This window comes from Nycticebus coucang, chromosome 3, assembly GCF_027406575.1.
Source record: "Nycticebus coucang isolate mNycCou1 chromosome 3, mNycCou1.pri, whole genome shotgun sequence".
Classification (NCBI taxonomy): Eukaryota; Metazoa; Chordata; class Mammalia; order Primates; family Lorisidae; genus Nycticebus; species Nycticebus coucang.
This window is the reverse complement of record NC_069782.1, coordinates 59,324,846-59,343,772: the sequence shown is the minus strand read 5'-3', so window position 1 is coordinate 59,343,772 and position 18,927 is coordinate 59,324,846. Positions and strand designations below refer to the sequence as shown.

The 18,927-nt window shown below is 50.9% G+C and overlaps 1 protein-coding gene across 1 annotated transcript in view; it reads right to left on the bottom strand.

The window, feature by feature from the left end:
• Positions 1-18,623, bottom strand: part of FBN3 (fibrillin 3) — an 83,389-nt gene extending 64,766 nt beyond the window's left edge. Inside the window, 18 exon segments of the mRNA XM_053583428.1 lie at positions 5,957-6,079; positions 8,186-8,284; positions 8,287-8,310; positions 8,411-8,530; positions 8,604-8,747; positions 9,026-9,208; positions 9,286-9,438; positions 12,636-12,761; positions 12,879-13,076; positions 14,773-14,868; positions 15,091-15,195; positions 15,308-15,397; positions 16,136-16,218; positions 16,326-16,560; positions 16,648-16,686; positions 17,759-17,971; positions 18,185-18,381; positions 18,613-18,623. Of these exon segments, the coding sequence (XP_053439403.1) occupies positions 5,957-6,079; positions 8,186-8,284; positions 8,287-8,310; positions 8,411-8,530; positions 8,604-8,747; positions 9,026-9,208; positions 9,286-9,438; positions 12,636-12,761; positions 12,879-13,076; positions 14,773-14,868; positions 15,091-15,195; positions 15,308-15,397; positions 16,136-16,218; positions 16,326-16,560; positions 16,648-16,686; positions 17,759-17,971; positions 18,185-18,381; positions 18,613-18,623 (2,239 nt within the window).
• Positions 18,624-18,927: the final 304 nt, after the last annotated feature.

Sequence of the window (18,927 nt, the reverse complement as noted above, 5' to 3'; positions counted from 1 at the left end):
CAGCTTCTGCCCCGAGGTTGCCTCGTTTCCCCCTAACTAGGATTTCTCAGCCTGGACACCCCTGACATTTGGGGCTGGGTCAGTGTTTGGTATGAGACTGTCTGGTGCACTGCAGAAGGTCCAGCACATCCCTGGCCTCTACCGATGAGATCCAAGTAGGACTCTCCTTGATATTTCTCCAGTCATTGCCAAATGACCCCTGGGGGGCAAATCTGTCCCCAGTTTGGAACCTGTGGAGCAGACTTCTGTACGGCAGTACCATAACAAAAATAAAAGCAATGATAACTGCTAACATTAAAGAGTGCTTACTTTTTCCTGCCAAGCACTGTTGTACATAAATTAAATATATTAACGCAGTTGATCTTCACAACATTGCTGAACTGCATCCTCCTGTTATCTTTGCTTCACAAAGAAGCAGAGACAGAAGGGGAAGTTAACTTGCCAAGGTTTTTCAATTAGGAGACAGTAGGGTCAGAACTGGAACTCTGAGTGGTCTGGCTCCAAAATATGCTTTCACGGGGGAGTCAGGTGTCTTCCCTGCCCCACTGGCCCAGAAGGTGGTGGAACGTGGCCATGTCCCAGCTCCTTTTATTTCCACTCAGGCAGAAGGACTGTTTGGGAAGGGACGGGGCAGGTGTGTGCATGTGCCATGTGTGTGCAAGCATGTTTGCAGCATCAGCAGACATGCGAAAAGAGACACACATACAGGGAATTTCCTTTCCTTTCAAGTTCCAACTTTACAGAAAAGTCACCTGGAGCTGAGACCTTTTCTGTAAAATTGGAGACTCTCAAGAGAGGCAGGAGAGTGAATTCAACAAAAAACAGGGCTCAGGTAAGAGCTGCGCCGCAACTGCGATCAGCGCCCGCCTGGACCTCCATAAGAGCTGCCCCATGACCACCGACCCACGACCTACGCCCGCCGGGCCTCCGCAGGCCCTGACCAGGAACTGCGGAGCTGCATAGCCCCGCGTCCTGCCTCCTGTACCCTCCCTGCCTCCGCACCGGCCTGCTCATCTGGCCAGGGACTCTGCGTGCCCTCCGGAGCCTTTCCTGCCTCTGCGTGGAGCCCTTCTCCTGGCCAGAGACTGCTGGAGCCTTGGACCCTCTGTGCCAAAGTCACTGGGCACCAGACACTCCCAGAACCGTGTGCACCACCCCCCACCCTGTTGCTGGATCCGGGTGTGTCACACTCCGGAGCTGCTCCCACAACCAGAACTCCCTGGCTGGGGCAGCCCCAAAGGAACTGCACAGGGTCACTCCCTACAAAGATCCAGCAACAATAGAGTGATCCCGCCGGGGTCTAATCTTGGAGAGACACCTCCCCAACTCTGAGGACGGCCAGAGGCAACAGTGAAAAACAATCATGAGGCAAAATCAACAGAAAAACTCTGGCAATATGAATAATCAAAGTAGATCAACTCCCCCAAGGATCAATGGGACAGACACAGCACAAGATCCCACACACAAACAAATAGCTGAGACGTCAGAAATCGAATTCAGAATCTGGATAGCAAATAAGATAGAATTAGAACTCCAAGCAGTAACCCAAAAGATATCTCAAGAATTCAACAAAATTCACAGACCAAATGACCAAAGATTTTGACACATTGAGACAAGAAGTTGCAGCCCTCAAAGATCTGAGAAACACAGTAGAATCCCTCAGTAACAGAATGGAGCAAGCAGAAGAAAGGATTTCTGACATTGAAGACAAAGCTTTCAAACACTCCCAAACTCTCAAAGAGGAAGAGAAATGGAGGGCAAAAATAGATCACTCTCTCAGAGAGCTCTGGGATAATTCGAAGAAAAGCAATATTCGTCTTATAGGGATCCCAGAAAGTGACGAAGTGCCTTCACAAGGCACAGAGTCTCGGGGCAGTGCCTGTGGCTCAATGGAGTAGGGCACTGGCTCCATATGCCAGAGGTGGCTGGTTCAAATCCAGCCCCAGCCAAAAACTGCAAAAAAAAAAGGCACAGAGTCTCTTCTCTATGAGATTATGAAGGAGAACTTTCCAGACATGCCAAGAAATTCTGAAATTCAGATAGCAGACAGTTTCAGAACTCCAGCATGACTCAACCCGAACAAGACATCTCCCAGATACATCATAAATCAATTTCACTAAAGTTAATATGAAGGAGAAAATTCTGAAAGCAGCCAGATGAAAGAAAACCATCACCTACAAGAGGAGGAATATTAGAATAACTGCAGATCTCTCTGCTGAAACCTTTCAAGCTAGAAGAGGATGGTCATCGACTTTTAATCTCCTAAAACAAAATAACTTTCAACCCAGGATCCAGTACCCAGCTAAACTGAGTTTCATTTACGACGGAAATTAAATACTTTAATGACATTCACATGTTGAAGAAATTTGCCATTACTAAACCAGCTCTCCAGGATATTCTCAGACCTATCCTTCATAAAGACCAGCATAAGTAAACCCACCACAAAAGTAAACCCACCCAGAAAATTTTGATCAAATTCCAACTTCCACAGTAGCAAAAGGATTAAAAATGTCCAGCGGACTCTCAAAAGGCTTATCAATATTCTCAATTAATGTGAATGGTTTAAATTGTCCTCTAAAGAGGCACAGGTTGGCTGACTGGATACAAAAACTCAAGCCAGATATCTGCTGCATACAAGAATCGCATCTTACATTAAAAGACAAATATAGACTCAAGGTGAAGGGATGGTGATCTATACTCCAGGCAAATGGAAAGCAGAAAAAAGCAGGCATTGCAATCCTATTCGCAGATGCAATAGGCTTTAAACCAACCAAAATAATTAAGGATAAGGATGGACACTTCATATTTGTTAAAGGTAATCTCAATATGATGAGATTTCAATTATTAATATTTATGCACCCAACCAGAATGCACCTCATTTTATAAGAGAACATGAGCTAACAGACATGAGCAACTTGATTTCCTCCAGTTCCATAGTAGTTGCAGATTTTAACACCCAGTTAGCAGTGCTGAGTAGACCCCCAAAAAGAAGCTAAGCAAAGAAATTTTAGATTTAAACGTAACCATTCAACATCTGGACTTAACAGACATCTACAGAACATTTCATCCCCAAAAAACAGAATACACATTCTTCTCATCAGCCCATGGAACATACTCCAAAATCGACCACATGCTAGGCAACAAATCTAACCTCAGCAAATTTAAAAAAATAGAAATGATTACTTGCATCAATAAAAGTTTGAACTCAGTAACAACAGGAATCTGCATACTCATACAAAAACATGGAAGCTAAACAACCTTATGCTGAAGGATAGATGGGTTATAGATGAGATTAAGAAGGAAATCACCAAATTTTTGGAACAAAACAACAATCAAGACATGAATTACCAGAACCTCTGGGATACTGCAAAGGCAGTCCTAAGAGGGAAATTTATAGCACTTCAAGCCATCCTCAAGAAAATGGAAAGAGAGGAAGTTAATAACTTAATGGAACATCTCAAGCAACTGGAGAAGGAAGAACATTCCAAGCCCAAACCCAGAAGAAGAAAAGAAATAACCAAAATCAGAGCAGAATTAAATGAAATTGAAAACAAAAGAATTATACAACAGATCAATAAATCCAAAAGTTGGTTTTTTTAAAAGATCAATAAAATAGATAAACCTTTGGCCAACCTAACCAAGAAAAAAAGAGTAAAATCTCTAATTTCATCAATCAGAAATGGTAATGATGAAATAACAACAGACCCCTCAGAAATTCAAAAAATCCTTAACGAATACTACAAGAAACTCTACTCTCAGAAATATGAAAATCTGAAAGAAATTGACCAATACCTGGAAGTAAGCCACCTACCAAGACTTAGCCAGAACGAAGTGGAAATGTTGAACAGGCCTGTATCAATTGAGTTCTGAAATAGCATCAACTATACAAAATCTCCCTAAAAAGAAAAGCCCAGAACCAGATGGCTTTATGTCAGAATTCTACCAAACATTTAAAGATGAACTAGTACCTATATTACTAAACCTCTTCCAAAATATAGAAAAAGAAGGAATATTACCCAACGCATTCTATGAAGCAAACATCACCTTGATCCCCAAACCAGGGAAAGACCCAACAACAAAAGAAAAATGAATATTGATGCAAAAATATTCAATAAGATCCTAACAAACAGAATCCAACAACACATCAAAAAAATTATACACCACAACCAAGTGGGATTTATCCCAAGTTCTCAAGGCTGGTTCAATATACGTAAATCTATATATGTAATTCAGCACATAAAAGACCATATGATTCTCTCAATTGATGCAGAAAAAGCTTTTGATAATATCCAGCATCTCTTCATGATCAGAACACTTAAGAAAATTGGTATAGAAGGGACATTTCTTAAACTAATAGAGGCCATCTACAGCAAACCCACAGCCGATATCATATTGAACGGAGTTAAATTGAAATCATTTCCACTTAGATCAGGAACCAGGCAAGGTTGCCCATTGTCTCCATTGCTCTTTAACATTGTAATGGAAGTTTTAGCCATTGCAATTAGGGAAGAAAAAGTGATCAAGGGTATCCACATAGGATCAGAAGAGATCAAACTTTCACTCTTCGCAGATGATATGGTCATATATCTGGAAAACACTAGGGATTCTACTACAAAACTTTTAGACGTGATCAAGGAATACAGCAATGTCTCAGGCTACAAAATCAACACCCATAAATCTGTAACCTTTATATATACCAACAATAACCAAGCCTAAAATACGGTCAAGGACTCTATTCCTTTCACAGTAGTGCCAAAGAACATGAAATATTTGGGAGTATACCTAACAAAGGACGTGAAAGATCTCTACAAAGAGAACTATGAAACTTTAAGAAAAGAAATAGCTGAAGATGTTAACAAATGGAAAAACATACCATGCTCACAGCTGGGAAGAATCAACATTGTTAAAATGTCTATACTACCCAAAGCAATGTATAATTTTAATGCAATTCCTATTAAAGCTCCATTGTCATATTTTAAAGATCTTGAAAAAATAATACTTCGTTTATATGGAATCAGAAAAAACCTCAAATAGCCAAAACATTACTCAGCAATAAAAACAAAGCAGGAGGAATCACGCTACCAGACCTGAGACTGTACTATAAATTGATAGTGATCAAAACAGCATTACACTGGCACAAAAACAGAGAAGTAGATGTCTGGAACAGAATAGAGAACCAAGAGATGAATCCAGCTACTTACTCTTATTTGATCTTTGACAAGCCAATTAAAAACATTCAGTGGGGGAAAGATTCCCTATTCAACAAATGGTGCTGGGTGAACTGGCTGGCGACCTGTAGAAGACTGAAACTGGACCCACACCTTTCACCATTAACTAAGATAGACTCGCAGCGCCTGTGGCTCAGTCGGTAAGGCGCCAGCCCCATATACTGAGGGTGGCGGGTTCAAACCCGACCCCGGCTGAACTGCAACCAAAAAATAGCAGCATTGTGGCGGGCGCCTGTAGTCCCAGCTACTCGAGAGGCTGAGGCAGGAGAATTGCTTAAGCCCAGGAGTTGGAGGTTGCTGTGAGCTGTGTGATGCCATGGCACTCTACCCGAGGGGCATAAAGTGACACTCTATCTCTACAAAGAAAAAAAAAAAAAAAACAAGTAATTAAAAAAAAAAAAACTAAGATAGACTCTCACTGGATTAAAGATTGAAACTTAAGACATGAAACTATAAAAATACTTGAAGAAAGTACAGGGAAAACTCTTGAAGAAATCGGCCTGGGTGAATATTTTTTTCTTTTTTTCTTTGCAGTTTTTGGCCAGGGCTGGGTTTGAACCCACTGCTTCAATTGCTTGGGGAGTCCTCCTCACAAAATATTCACCCAGGCCGGGCGGCGCCTGTGGCTCAAAGGAGCCCTTCTCTTCTCCTCCCTTTTTTCCCCTCATCCCTCTCTTCTTTCTCTTCCTCCAATCTCCCTCGTCTCCCTCTGCTGTCCTGAGCCTTACCAACACAGTAGTGGCCACTATGTGCCAGCAGGAAGCCAGGGTTGCAGATGCACAGAAAGCTGCCATCCTTGTTGAGACACATGCCGTTGAGACACACGGGGCTGGTCGCACACACGTTATGGTCTGGGGACACTCACCAGGGTAAGCTGGGTCCAGGCAGTGAGGCCGGATGCCAGATCTACTCTGGGCCCTCCCTCTCACTCCTCAGGTCCCAGGGCTGACCCCCTTCCTAGGGTGTGGAAGCCGCACACACTGAGGGTGTCAGTGTCTGCTTGTATGTTGGTTAGTCTGTCTGCTGGGACGCAAGCTCTCTGGGGCACAACCAGAGCTGCTTGTTCAGATATGGCTTCAGATATATCTACAGTAGATTTTCAACAAATACTAATACAAATGAGGTGGTGGTTGCTACTTAATGCTACTGAATATTCATTTAAAGAAGATGGGGTTGGGCACCCATAGCTCAGTGGTTAGGGTGCTGGCCACATGAACTGGGGCTGGTGGGATCAAACCTGGCCCAAGCCTGCTTAAAAACAAAAACAACAACAACAAAAGTGAGACCCATCTCTACTAAAATAGAAAAACTGAGGCAAGAGGATCACTTGGGCCCAAGAGTTGGAGGTTGCTATGAGCTGTGATGCCGCAGCACTCTACCCAGGGCAACAGCTTGAGACTCTGTCTCAAAAAAAAAAAAAAAAAGATAGGCCAGGCATAGTGGCTCATGCCTATAATCCCAGCAATTCAGGAAGCTAAGGCCAGAGGATCCCTTGAGGCAAGGAGTTTGAGACTAGCTGGGTCAACACAGCAAGACCCAATCTCTAAAAAAAAATTGTAAAAATTAGCTGGGTTCAGTAGTATTAAACTATGGTCCCAAGTACTGGGAAGGCTGAGTCAGGAGGATTGCTTAAGCCCAGGAGGTGGAGCTATGACCGAGCCACTGCATTCCAGCCTGGGCAACAGAGTAAAATCCTGTCCCTTAATTTATTTTTTTAATTAAAAACTCCTTAAAATGATACATTTTGTTAAATGTAATTTTCCATGATTAAAAAAATGCAAAAAAATTGAATAAACAAGGTGCTGGTTGCATAACCCTGTGAACCTACTTAATGCCAACAGATTGTTCCGTTACAAATGGAGAAAATGACAAATTTTATTCTATATATATTTTTGCACAATTTAAAAATGTAAAATAAAAAGGTGTTTTAGTAAATGAAGTGGAAGAAAATAGTCTAATCTAAAGGAAGGTGGCAGGTACAAAAATTAGTTCTTTTCCAAAGTGTCAGTTTTAAACAATAAAGGATGGTATATACAGGGAAAAAATGAATGAATGAATGAATGAATGCCCACACAAAAATGTATAAATAAATGTTCACAGCAAAATGTGGAAATAGGCTTGGCACCTGTAGCTCAGCAGTTAGGGTGCTGGCCACATACACTGAGGCTGGCGGGTTTGTACCCTGTCCCAGGACTACCAAACAATAATGACAACTACAACAAAAAAAATAGGCAGGCATTGTGGCAGACGCCTGTAGTCCCAGCTACTTGGGAGGCTAAGGTAAAAGAATCACTTGGGCCCAAGAGTTTGAGGTTGCTGTGAGCTGTGACGCCACAGCACTCTACCCAGGATGAAAAAGTAAGACTGTCTCCAAAAAAAACCCCCATTGAATTGCATGCTTTAAATGGCCCATTTCATGGCCTGTGATTACACATCAATAAAAATGCTAAAAAAAAAATTTCTTTTAGATGAATGAACATAGAAAGGATGAAGTCCTTTCACATGACAGAGAACTTACGGCAGATCTCCTTAAGCCAGGTGACAGAGTGAAAAGGGTCACCACTAGTTCCCACAAGCTGTGGCTGGTGGAGCACAGGTCCATGCCCCACCTGTAGCCCACGGGAAGCCTGAATGAAGGGTGATCTCCAAGGTCCAGATCCCTCCCTGTCCATTCTCGCCCATCAGAGGACAGGAGAGGGACCCTGATTCATTCAGACCCGGGTCAGGTGGCTACTGGCATGGTCTTGTGAGCCACTGGAAGTTCAAGAAGGAGGAATGAGTTGAGGTGCATAGGTGACGAGAAAGGTCTAAGGTGGGCTGCTGGGCTCAGAGGTGAGCTGGGGAGACATCACCAGAGGGAGGTGGGTGATGGTGCAGGAATGAAGATTCAAAGCGGCCACAAAGGGCAGCTAGTGGGGCCCAGAAGCCTTCTGCCCACCTGTCCACCCTCAACTCACCCACACAGTTCTTGCCATCAGCACTGAACTCAAAGCCTGCATTGCAGACACACTGGAAGCTGCCCTCTGTGTTGACACAGTGGCCCAGGTGGCAAAGGCACTACTGGCAATGCACTCATCCACATCTGCAGGGAGGAATGTGGGCACTCAGGAGGTCCCCAGCCCAGGCTGGGTCTCCTCACCATCATCCCCACTCTCAGATGGACGGATGGATGGCGGCCGTACCAACACACGCCTGTTTGGTGAGCGTGGCCTGGAAGCCCTGGTGACATCGGCAGTGGTAGGAGCCCAGGGTATTGACACAGTCTCCATGGTGGCAGGGGCTGCTGGTGCATTCGTCCACATCTGCAGGCAGAGGACCCTGAGCTCCAGCCTCAGCAGGGCATGCCACCCCTCTCCACCCGGCTGCACTACTCACCAGTGCACTCGCCCTGCAGGTCCTGAGTGTAGCCCATGCCACACTCACAACGGTAGCCGGAAGGGGTGGGCAGGCAGCGGCCACGGAGACACAGGTTGGTGAAGTGCCGGCAGATGTCTACGGTCTGGTTCAGGGCAGCTGTGCCTATGGGAGGGGCCCAGACACCCACTCTGACACTAGGACCCTGTCCCCCATGCCCTGGAGAGCCCTGCCTTAGGGCTGGAACTTAGACCCTCATTCAGGGGTGCCCAGACTCCCACTCTGGACCTAAATCTTCCACCTCAGACCCCTGTGCCAGGGCCCAGACTTCCCCTGCAAAGCCCTGATCTTCTCTCTGAGGCCTAGACCCCTTCCCTGCTGTTCAGACCCAGGTCCATCCCACCCCCAGTCTTGGAACCCTCCCCACAAGTCTCAGGACTCACCAATGTTGGAGTTGCCAGGGCCCAGGTTGGGGACCCCATGCCCACTGGACACATGGGGACTGTGTCGCGCTGGCCCAAGGCCAGGACCCCTGACGTTGGACCCAATGCCTGGGAAGCCAGGGAACAGGCCATGGCGGGCAAGTGGCAGGGGGAGCTCCTGGGTTCACAGTCTCTGGAACTCATCTATAAGGACGGAGGGGTGAGGCCGGGTCCTTGTTGCTGCCCTAGGTCCCCAATCTAAACAAACAAGCTTTACTCACCAGAGCCCTGAGGAGGACATAGCTCGGGGACCAGCCCAACAGCCCAGCATCTGCCCTTGTCACAGCAGCACTGCCTGCGAGTGTAGTGGCCAGTGACATCTCCAGCACAGTGGCCCCTGAAGAGCCCAGAGAAGCAGGTTCCTGCCCGGTGGTCTGCAGGAGGGCAGTGTGAGGCCAATGAGTATGGGGAGGGGACATCAGTTACGAGACCTGGACCCAAATCCCAGCTGCACTGGGCACTGCCTGTAGAGTTGGTCTCACCTCTCTGTGCCTCGGTTACCCCATCCATAAGTTGGGCACACTCTGAGCACTCATCTCACATTAGAAGAGGGTTGCCTAGATGAAAAGTCTAGCATGTGGCCAATTCTCACTCGCTACCAGCTTTCATAACCAAGATATTCAAATTATCACAGAGGTAGATTTGGGCTCACTCTGAGCAAGTGTTCCAATATCCAAAGCTGGTACTAGCAGTGAGCTCCCCATCACTGCAGGTATTCAACCACACTGAGGAAGATCCCGCTGGTGGGGGAGGGCTGCCCTGGTAGGAGTTCAGGCAGGGACAGTGAGATCTTCAGCTATGTCCTCACTTGCTGGCCTTGAGCATTACAGGACTGACAGGAAACCTACAGGGATGAAAATAAGAGGCTCCCTGGGGAGATGGAGGCAGAGGCTCCCTGTGTCTGAAAACCATGGACACTCTTCCGCTTCCCACCATACCCCTGAGTCCAGCAGCTTTATACAGTGATCAGATTCTCAGGCTCTGACTCAAAGAGTGTATTTTTAGGCTTAAAACCCCACAAATCTTGGCCAGCATCTCACAGCTGGGAACCCCCTCCCATCAGCTGGGAGGGCAACTGGCAGCTACTCCAACTTAGGGAGATATGCAAATGTTTCCTCCTCCCCAGCCCTACCCTGTGCACTGGGTGTCTCCCCAGAAACATATGCGGGAGTCAGAGCTCTTTCCTCCCAGCAGCATCACAACCCCTCAAAGGGAGCTGGGCCTGCCCAAATGAGGAGAGGTCAACAGACTCATTCAAGGTCACACAGCTGCAAAAGTGTGTGTATGTGGGGGAGGAGGGTGAGAAGTCAGGTCCCCTCCAAGGCAGCTGACAAATAACTGCCTGTCAAGTAGGAGAGACAGAGACAAAGTATTAGAGTTTCAACAGGCAGCTGGGTGTGGCAGCTCACACCTATAATCCCAATTATTCAGGAGGCTACTTAAGGCCAGGAGTTGGAGACCAGACTGGGCAACATAGTGAGATCCAGCATCTACAAAAATTAGCTGGATAGTCCTAGCTACTCAGTAGGCTGAGGCAGGAGGATCATTTGAGCCTGGGAGTTTGAGGCTGCTGTCATGACACCACTGCACTCCAGCCTGAATGACAGAGTAAGACCCTATCTCTAAATAAAAAAGGATAGAAAGTTTAAATAAAAAAGAATTTTACCAAAAATGAGGCCATCGTTGTTTTAAGCACCCATTGCAAGCTAAGCAGTCACAGCCTTGACTTCAGTGTGGCTGTATATATGTACTGAGCATCCCACCATGTACCCGCCTCTACAAATCACTCCTCAAATCACTTCTTGATCTTGCATGACTCCATGAGCTGGGTACTGCTATTATCTCCCACTTTACAGATGAGGAAACTGGGGCACAGAGAGGTTAAGTCAGTTGTGTAAGGCCCTGCAGTCTACAGCAGCTCAGTGGACAGTTGGAACCCACCACTGATTCCAAAGCTATATTCAGAGACAACTTGACTTGGTTCAAATCCAGCCTCTGCTGGTTGGCAATCGAGGGATGTGACCAAAAGTACCCCTTGCCCCCCTGTGCTGGCCAAGACCCCAGAGGTGGAAAGTCTGGAGCTGGCCACAGCACGCTGGCTGATCTCCAAACACAGTATTCTCAGTCCTGCCTGGTACAGACCCAGTTTGAGGGGCCCAGGATGATGCTAGGAAACTGCCAAGCCCCCTCACCTCTCCCCAAGCCAGGATTCTGCCCACCCGCCACTGCCAGCATCCAATTCCTGAGCAGCCCTGTCCTCTACAAACCTGAACACTATCGCATCAAGACGCAAAACGAGAAGTGACAGCCCAGGGCTTGGCACCTATAGCTCAGTGGCTAGGGTGCCAGTCACATACACCAGAGCTGACAGGTTTGAATCCGGGCCTGCCAAAAAACAGTGACAACTACAACCAAAAAATAACAGGACGTGTGGCAGGTGCCTGTAGTCCCAGCTACTTAGGAGGCTGCGGCAAGAGAATCACTTAAGCCCAAGAGGTTGAGGTTGCTGTGAGCTGAAGCCATGGCACTCTACCCAGGGCGACATAGTGAGACTCTGTCTCAAAAAAGAAAAAAGAAAAGTAAAAGAAGTGACAACCCAGAGGGTGGGATCCCCCCACCAGGTGGAGTGTGGGGAGTTGCAAGAGGGTGGGTTTTCAGGGGCAGACAAAGCCCAGAGACCCCCACCCTGGAAGTGGTGGGGAGGGGGTCTAGGGAGCTGTGTGTGATTATCTATGAGTTCTAGACTTGCTCAGTTGACTCAAGCAAACCTCTCCTCTCAAGGCCTGTTTCCCCATCTCCAAAGACAGAGTAGAGGGAAACATAGGTGTTCTTTGGGGCTGGAAAGAGGGGGATAGAGAGACCAAGAGACAGAGGTGCTTAGGAGACATGGAGTTAAGAGTGTAAGACAGGCTTGGCGCCTGCAGCACAACAGTTACAGTGCCAGCCACATTCACTGGCGGGTTCAAGCCCAGCCCAGGCCAGCTAACCAACAATGACAACTGCAACCAAAAAATAGCTGGGTGTTGTGGCAGCTGCCTGTAGTCTCAGCTACTTGGGAGGCTGAGGCAAGAGAATGGCTGAAGCCCAAGAATTTGAGGTTGCTGTGAGCTGTGACGCCATGGCACTCTACCCAGGGTGACATAGTGAGACTCTGTCCCAAATAAAAAATAAAAATAAAAAAAATAAAGAGTGTAAGACAGGAGACTAGAAGGCTAAAAGGTGTGAGGTGGAGGGGCCAGAAGGGCTCCCAGACCAGGGTCTGTGAAAGCAAAGAGGCTGATGGGTGGAGAGCCAGAATGCCCAAGGGGACCTGCCTTTGCTTCCTCCAGCCCCTCCTGGAGACACCCATATCACCCAGGCAGCAGGTGCCATCCAGGCTGCTGGTGAAACCACGGGACAGGTGCACACTTGGCTACCAACTACGTTGGTGCAGTCGCCTCCACAGCACAGGCCCGGCACAGAGATACTCATCCACTTCCACATAGACCAACCCCTCTGCCTCCCTGCAGGGAAGACTGGGCTACCCAGAACGTAGAGGAGGTCCCAGGTTGTGTCCCTTCTGGTCACCCACCTTCACATGTAGCACTACTGTCACTGAGCCGGTGTCCAGCTGGGCAGCGACACAGGAAGGAGCCCACTGTGTTGACACAGCTGGCCCCCTGGCAAAGGCCTGGGATGGCCTGGCACTCATCCACATCTGCAAGGATAGAGCCGGGCAAGGGAGTGAAAGGCCTGTCAGAAGGAAGAACCAAGGTGGATAAAGACTTCCACTCAGCCCTGGCTTCCCAGGGCTTCCATCCCTGACTCTACTCACCTTGGCAGGCCCCCGTGTGGATATTGGGGATGAAACCTCGTCGGCAGGGGTGTGGCTGTGCAGGGCAGAGTTCACATGGAAGGCCCCAGGCACGGCCCACGGTGGCACAGCAAAATGCCTTGGTGCACACAAGGCCCGTCAGCTGGTGGCGGCACCCCTCAGGGCCCAATTGGCCAAAGCAGGGTCTAGTTTGGTAGTCTGCAGGGCAGATATAGACAGCTGAATATGGGCTGTCCCTGACCCAGATCAGGCTCTGCATCTCTACCACCTTCTCAGCCTCTTTGCACCAACATGCTAGGCTTATTCCTGACTACAAGAGCATGTACTCATGCTGTTCCCCTTCTTGGATAGAATGCCTTTCCTTTCTTTGCCTACCTAACGAACTCCTATTTTGCCTTTAAAACCCTTTGTCTTCAAAGAATTCCCTGACCAACCTACAAAAGGGTGGCCAGGACCTCCAAGCCCACAAAGTTTAGGGCCTGTTTGATTAACAGCCCCCATCCCCTGCCAAGCCCACACTCCCCTTCAGACCTAGGCAGGGGCCCATGAGTGCTCAGCTGAAGAGCCTGTCTAATCCTTGACACTTGCTTGGCCCTGCCAGATCTCTTAAATTTTAAGAGAGACCCACCATCTCCCAAAATGCTCTGAGCCCACATCACATCACTGATCTCCAGGGCCTGGCCCAAGGTGGCTGCCATGCCTCTCCTAACCCCCTGTATACATGAGCTCAGAAATGACTTTCTGTCTCCATCCTCCAGATGTTTCCAATAAAGGGACTGGCACTCAACCAAGGGCAGCCCCTCCCAGAAGAAGCAGCCAAAGTCACCCCCTTCTAGGCCTCTACAGAGGAGGGGCTTCACAGAGACCCCCCCAGCTATCCTGACTCCCTAAGCCAAAACCCAGTTCCAGGAACCTTGGCACCTAGCCCTGCCCCTATGGGGCTTTCACTGTCCACCACTCACTCCGGGTCTCTCTTCTCTCACCCCTCCCCACAGACCCTACATCCCTTCAGCACTCCATGCTCACCCGGCCTCCAAACAGCCTATATTCCAGTTCTGCTTTCTTATCAAAGTCTTTCCAAAAGCCCCACCCTTGAGCCCAGGACACCTTCCCCACCCCAGCTCCCCCAGCACCTAATCCATTGCTGCCCTCTGTCCAGCCTATCTTCGGTCACAGATGCACTGCCCCTCCCCCACTCCCACCACTGGCATCAGTCCCAGCACACTGCCCACCTTTGTCTTCTTTAGCTCCTCAACCATGCTGGGCATACTGACATCTCCTGAGTCTGAAAATCTCACAAACCTGGGCTCCCACGAAATGACTGCTCCCTTTCCCTTTCTCCTTCTCAGTCCCCTGTGGGTTCCGTTTTTTTTTTTTTTCTTTTTGTCTACTCTTTAATGCCCAATCCCCCCTCTATCCCAGGTCTGGGTGTCCACTGCCTCTTGGACGGCCTGCAGGTCCCTCAGCCAAACACTTGCCCCGGGGGACCACCTTTTCCACCAATTTTCAGACCAGACCTGTGAGCTCCAGTTGAGGGATCCCTTCCTCCAGGAAGCCCTCCCTGCCTCCTCTTCCCTGGAGTAGATGGTTTCTGTACCTTTTGCACCCTCTAGAGCTGTGCCACCTCTATCCTTATTGTAGCCTTGAAATCCCTGGGTCAGAATGTTCTCTTTTGCCTCTCAGAATAGTGCACTCTCTCTCTTTCCTACCAGGCTCCAACACAGGTCCTCACTCAGAGTCAGGGAAGGACAGATGTTTTGGAGAACAGACAAGTAAATGTCTTCAGACTGCCCCAGCAACAGGAAGGAGGCTGCTTGAGCCACGTCTTTGGGAGCTGCCAGGAAACCCCTTCCCCTCCCCTGCCAGTCTCCTATCCCCACTGCCCACTTGGTACCTTTCTCACACTGGGGCCCCATGAAGCCATACACACAGGTGCAGAGGTTGGGCCCAATGCAGCGGCCCCCATTGTAACAGCCATGGTCACAGACAGCTGTGGAGGGAGAAGGGAGGGCAACAGAGTATCTTCACCCAGGTCTGCACCATCTGGCCAAGACCAAGTGATAAGATGGTGATGATGAGCATGCCCCCTCCAATCTCTGATCTGGGAAGAGGGACGGGGTGGGGAGGGGTGGCAATTGGCAGGTGGCTACAGAGATTGACCCTCTGAGATCCCAGGCCCAGGTGTGTAAGGGGACCCCTGTGGGCTACTCATGCTGCCCGCACACATTGCCTGTGTAGCCCCGCCGGCACAGACAGGATGTCCACCGGCAGCTGCCACCATTCATGCAGCTCACACTGCACCCCGACACTAAGGACAGGGAGAAGGGACAAATAGTAAGGTGGAGCCAGGGAACGCTCTGGTGGCATCTGGAAGCCTGTAACCTTCTCCTCCCCTCTCTGGGGGCTGCTTCCCACTCACCTTTGCCCCCCCCTACAGCTGGGGGCCAGGGTCCCATCCACACAGGTGCACAGGTTGGGTTGAAAGCAGAAGCCCTCCCCACAGGAGCACCTGCAGACAGCTGCATGGGCAGAGCGATGGCAGGTAAGGCAGAACCAAGCTTTAGCGCTATCCCCACTCTGTCAGTGCCCAGACTGGCTGGAGCACTGAAGTGGACACTACTTGTCCACACCCTGGGCTCTGCTCACAACAGCCCCACCCCCTTTTGCATGGGGTATCTTCGGACTCTCAGTCTGGGTTAGGTAGGTGGAATGATATATACATATATATCTTTTTTGGAGACAGGGTCTCACTCTGTCACGCAAGATGAAGTGCAGTAGCTGGATCATTGTGCACAGCAGACTTGGACTCCAAGGCTCAAGGGTTTCTCCCACTTCAGCCTCCCAAAGTGCTGGGATTATAGGCATGAGCCACCACACCTGGCCCCCTCTAGGATTCTACTAGAGCCATCAGAAAAGAGATGCTCTTTGGGCCAGAACAGCTGAGCTGGGAGAAAAGAAGCAAAAGCAACTGGGGCCCTGGATAAGTAGGTGGGGAGCCCTCCTGGGGAGTGGAGTCAAATGCCAGAGACAGAGAGAGATTGGGGGTATGGACAGGAATAGAGAGACAGAGATGGACTGACAGAAAAAGAGAAAATAAATTTGGCAGCGTGGCCCAAAAGATTGAGGGCAGTTCCTGTGATTCAGCCAGAGTATGCTAGCCAAGTCCCCTTGTACATTAGGGTGGATTTTCAGCAGGTACAGAAGTTGCTCCAGCACTCTGGCCTGCACCCCCCACCTCCAGAGGGACATGCACTCACAAACAATACACTGGCTCCCGCCAGGCAGTGTCCTCCAACCAGGGCAGCAGTAGGCGTGGAAATGGGAGCCACACATGTGGGGCCTTCAGGGACAGCACATGTGTCTAGTGAGCCCCTGCCAGCCTGGACATCCCCAGGGTGTTCTCTGGCCCCAGGAAAGCCCAGCCCACACCCCAAGGGGTCTTTAAACATCCTTGGTACCACGCATCCATGCAAGATGCCTGGGCTGCCCCACCTTCGCACACGTCCAGGACCTGCAGGTTCCACTGCCCCATCCCAGCGGCCTTGGCCACCGGCCACACACGACAGGGCCGTCCAAGCCAGCAGGAGCTGAGCCAAGTGGCCCTGTGCCAAGGTGAGGGCTCCGGCACCTTCCCTTGCCAAATGCTGACCCCTCTCCAGAGCCATGATGTGTTCCTTGGAGGCTGTGGAATGGAAGCAGATTCAGGCCCAGAGGAATCCCCAGTCCCTGGCCACCAGATACCTGATGCAATCAGGGGAACTGAGTGTACTGGCTGCCAGAGGGGGCAGCTCCCAGGTCATGTCCAACCCTGAGGAGTGGAAGCAGGTGAACAGCAGAGGAGGCTTCCAGGAGGAGTGTGATGTCTCACAGATAGAGTCCTGGGGCAGGAGAGTGTGGAGTGTGCAGGGCAGAGGAGAGAGGGCCAGGCCCTGCAAGGGTGGGTGTTGCTGTGTACTGGGGGCTCTCCTTGTATGTCAAGGGCAATGGAAAGCCCTTGAAAAGCTTTAAGTGAGAAGAACAAGGTCAGAAATACTTGTTAGATGGGGTGGCCAGGGGTTGTAGGGGCCCCAGGGGAGACAGGCGAGTCAGGAGGCTGGGGGTGGTGTCCAGTCCAAAGAGAGAGAAAGAGGAGAGAGAGGAGCAGGAAGCTGGTGCCGTGGGAAGCGGGTGGCATTGAGGAAACTCCCAGAATCCAGACGGGAAGGCTGAGTGGAGAGGGAGGCGTGTGCGTAGAGGCGGTAGCAGGTCTGCGGGAGACTTGCAGAATGCTGGACGTTCTGCCATTTCCCAACGCAGAGCTCACGCCTCTGCCCAGCACGGAAGGGGTGGCTTTCAATGCCCCTTCCCAGTTGGGCAGACTGAGACCACGGCGCCATCAGCGAGGTGCCAGGCCTCAGCTGAAGCCCAAGCAGAGAAAGGGCAGGGGGCAGAGGGCGCCTCCCCCCTAACCCTGGTTTGTGGCTCTTTCCTGAGCCTGGAAGGATGGGAAGAGGAGAGGGCGGAAGCGATGACCAGCCCAAGTTTGGAGGGTGGAAGCCAGACCCCGCTGACCCCTGGTCCTTTTCAGGTCCTAGGGAGGAGGGGATCAGGGCCGGGTGAGAATGGGCTGGGAGAACGCTGTGTAGCGGTGGGCACGCCCCTCTCTGAGCCGGACAGGGTGCCCCGAGGTCCCCGAAGAAGCGAGAGACCCTCTGGAAGGTCGTCTAGCTGGAAAGGAACGCCTTCTTCTTGCTTCCAAGCTGCCCAAGCCAGTGAGCTCTCCGAGGACGCCCTCTCCAGGCAACCTAGGGGCCCGCAAACGCTCCCGTCCACCCGAGTTTGCCCCGGGCGGGGGTCTTTGGCCTGGCCTGACCGGGTACCCGCTCCGCCCGCCCGCCTACGTGAGCCCGCCCCGGCGTTTGTGGAATGAATGAGCAGGGACAGCGCGCGGAGCACAGGAGGGGAAACGAGTTGGCGAGCGAGGGAGGCGAGTCCCGGCCTGGGCAGACAAGAAGGGGGCGCCCCGGGAGCCCGCAGGCTGAGACGATCTACACCCGGCAGGGAAGAGGACGGAGAGGCCCCCGGGCCCTGATCTCGCTTGGCTCTGCCCTCACCTGAGGGTGAAGGCCGAGAGCCCGGGAGGAGCCCCTCCCGCCGGATCCCCGAGTCTTACTCGGTAGACGGAGAGGGGAGGGGGCTGGGCCCCGGGCTGCCCAGCAGCAAACAAAGGAATCCTCTCCCCCTCCCCGGCCCGGTCCCCCTTCTCAGGTCCGCGCTTTCTTCACCCTCCACCAGCGCCCCTGCTCTCGCCCCGCGTCCTCACCTACTTTCTAGGCAGCGCGCGTGGGGGCGGGCGCGGCGGTGAGCGCACGGGGCTGGGTGCTGGAGGGACGGCTCCGGCCGCGCCAGGGGCCGGGACCGGAACGCGAAGACTGGAGGCCGACCCGGCCGCGTTCCCGGGGCGGGAGGAGCTGGGTGGAGGAGGGCGCGTTTGCACCTCTTAGATCCCGCGGGGGACTCGGATCTGATTCGGGGCGGAGAAAGAAGCTGAGGCTGGAAGGAGGGTCTGGGACTCTGAGTGAAACTTCGAGGGACGCGATGGGTAGGACGGCGGGTGGGCGAGGGGCTCAGGGAAGAGGGGCGCCTGCCGGGGCCGTGTTTTCCGATCGAGATCAAGCTGGAGGGGGCCCTGAGGTGGGGCTCCTATTTGGGGTATCCTGGAGTCCAGCCAGGGCCCGGAGGCCCCAGGACTCACCTGGGAGCCATCCCACATCCTCCCAAGCCGCCTCCCTCTCTCCTGGGCGAGGAGAATTAGGAGCTTGACATCGGAAACTTACTTGGAGCCTGAAGCCTGTGTTCTTAACTATACTGGGCGCCTAAAAGATCCTTCCTTGGGCCCCTAAAAATGTAACCAGAACAAGGGATGAGGATGCGTTTCCTGGGTCAAAGACCTACATTTTTCATCTGATTCCCAACATGAGGAAGTAAAGAATCCAAAATGTCTGCACCTTCACATCTCTGAGCCTTTGTTTCTCCACCTGCTAAAGGGGGTGGGGGGCACACTTAAGAA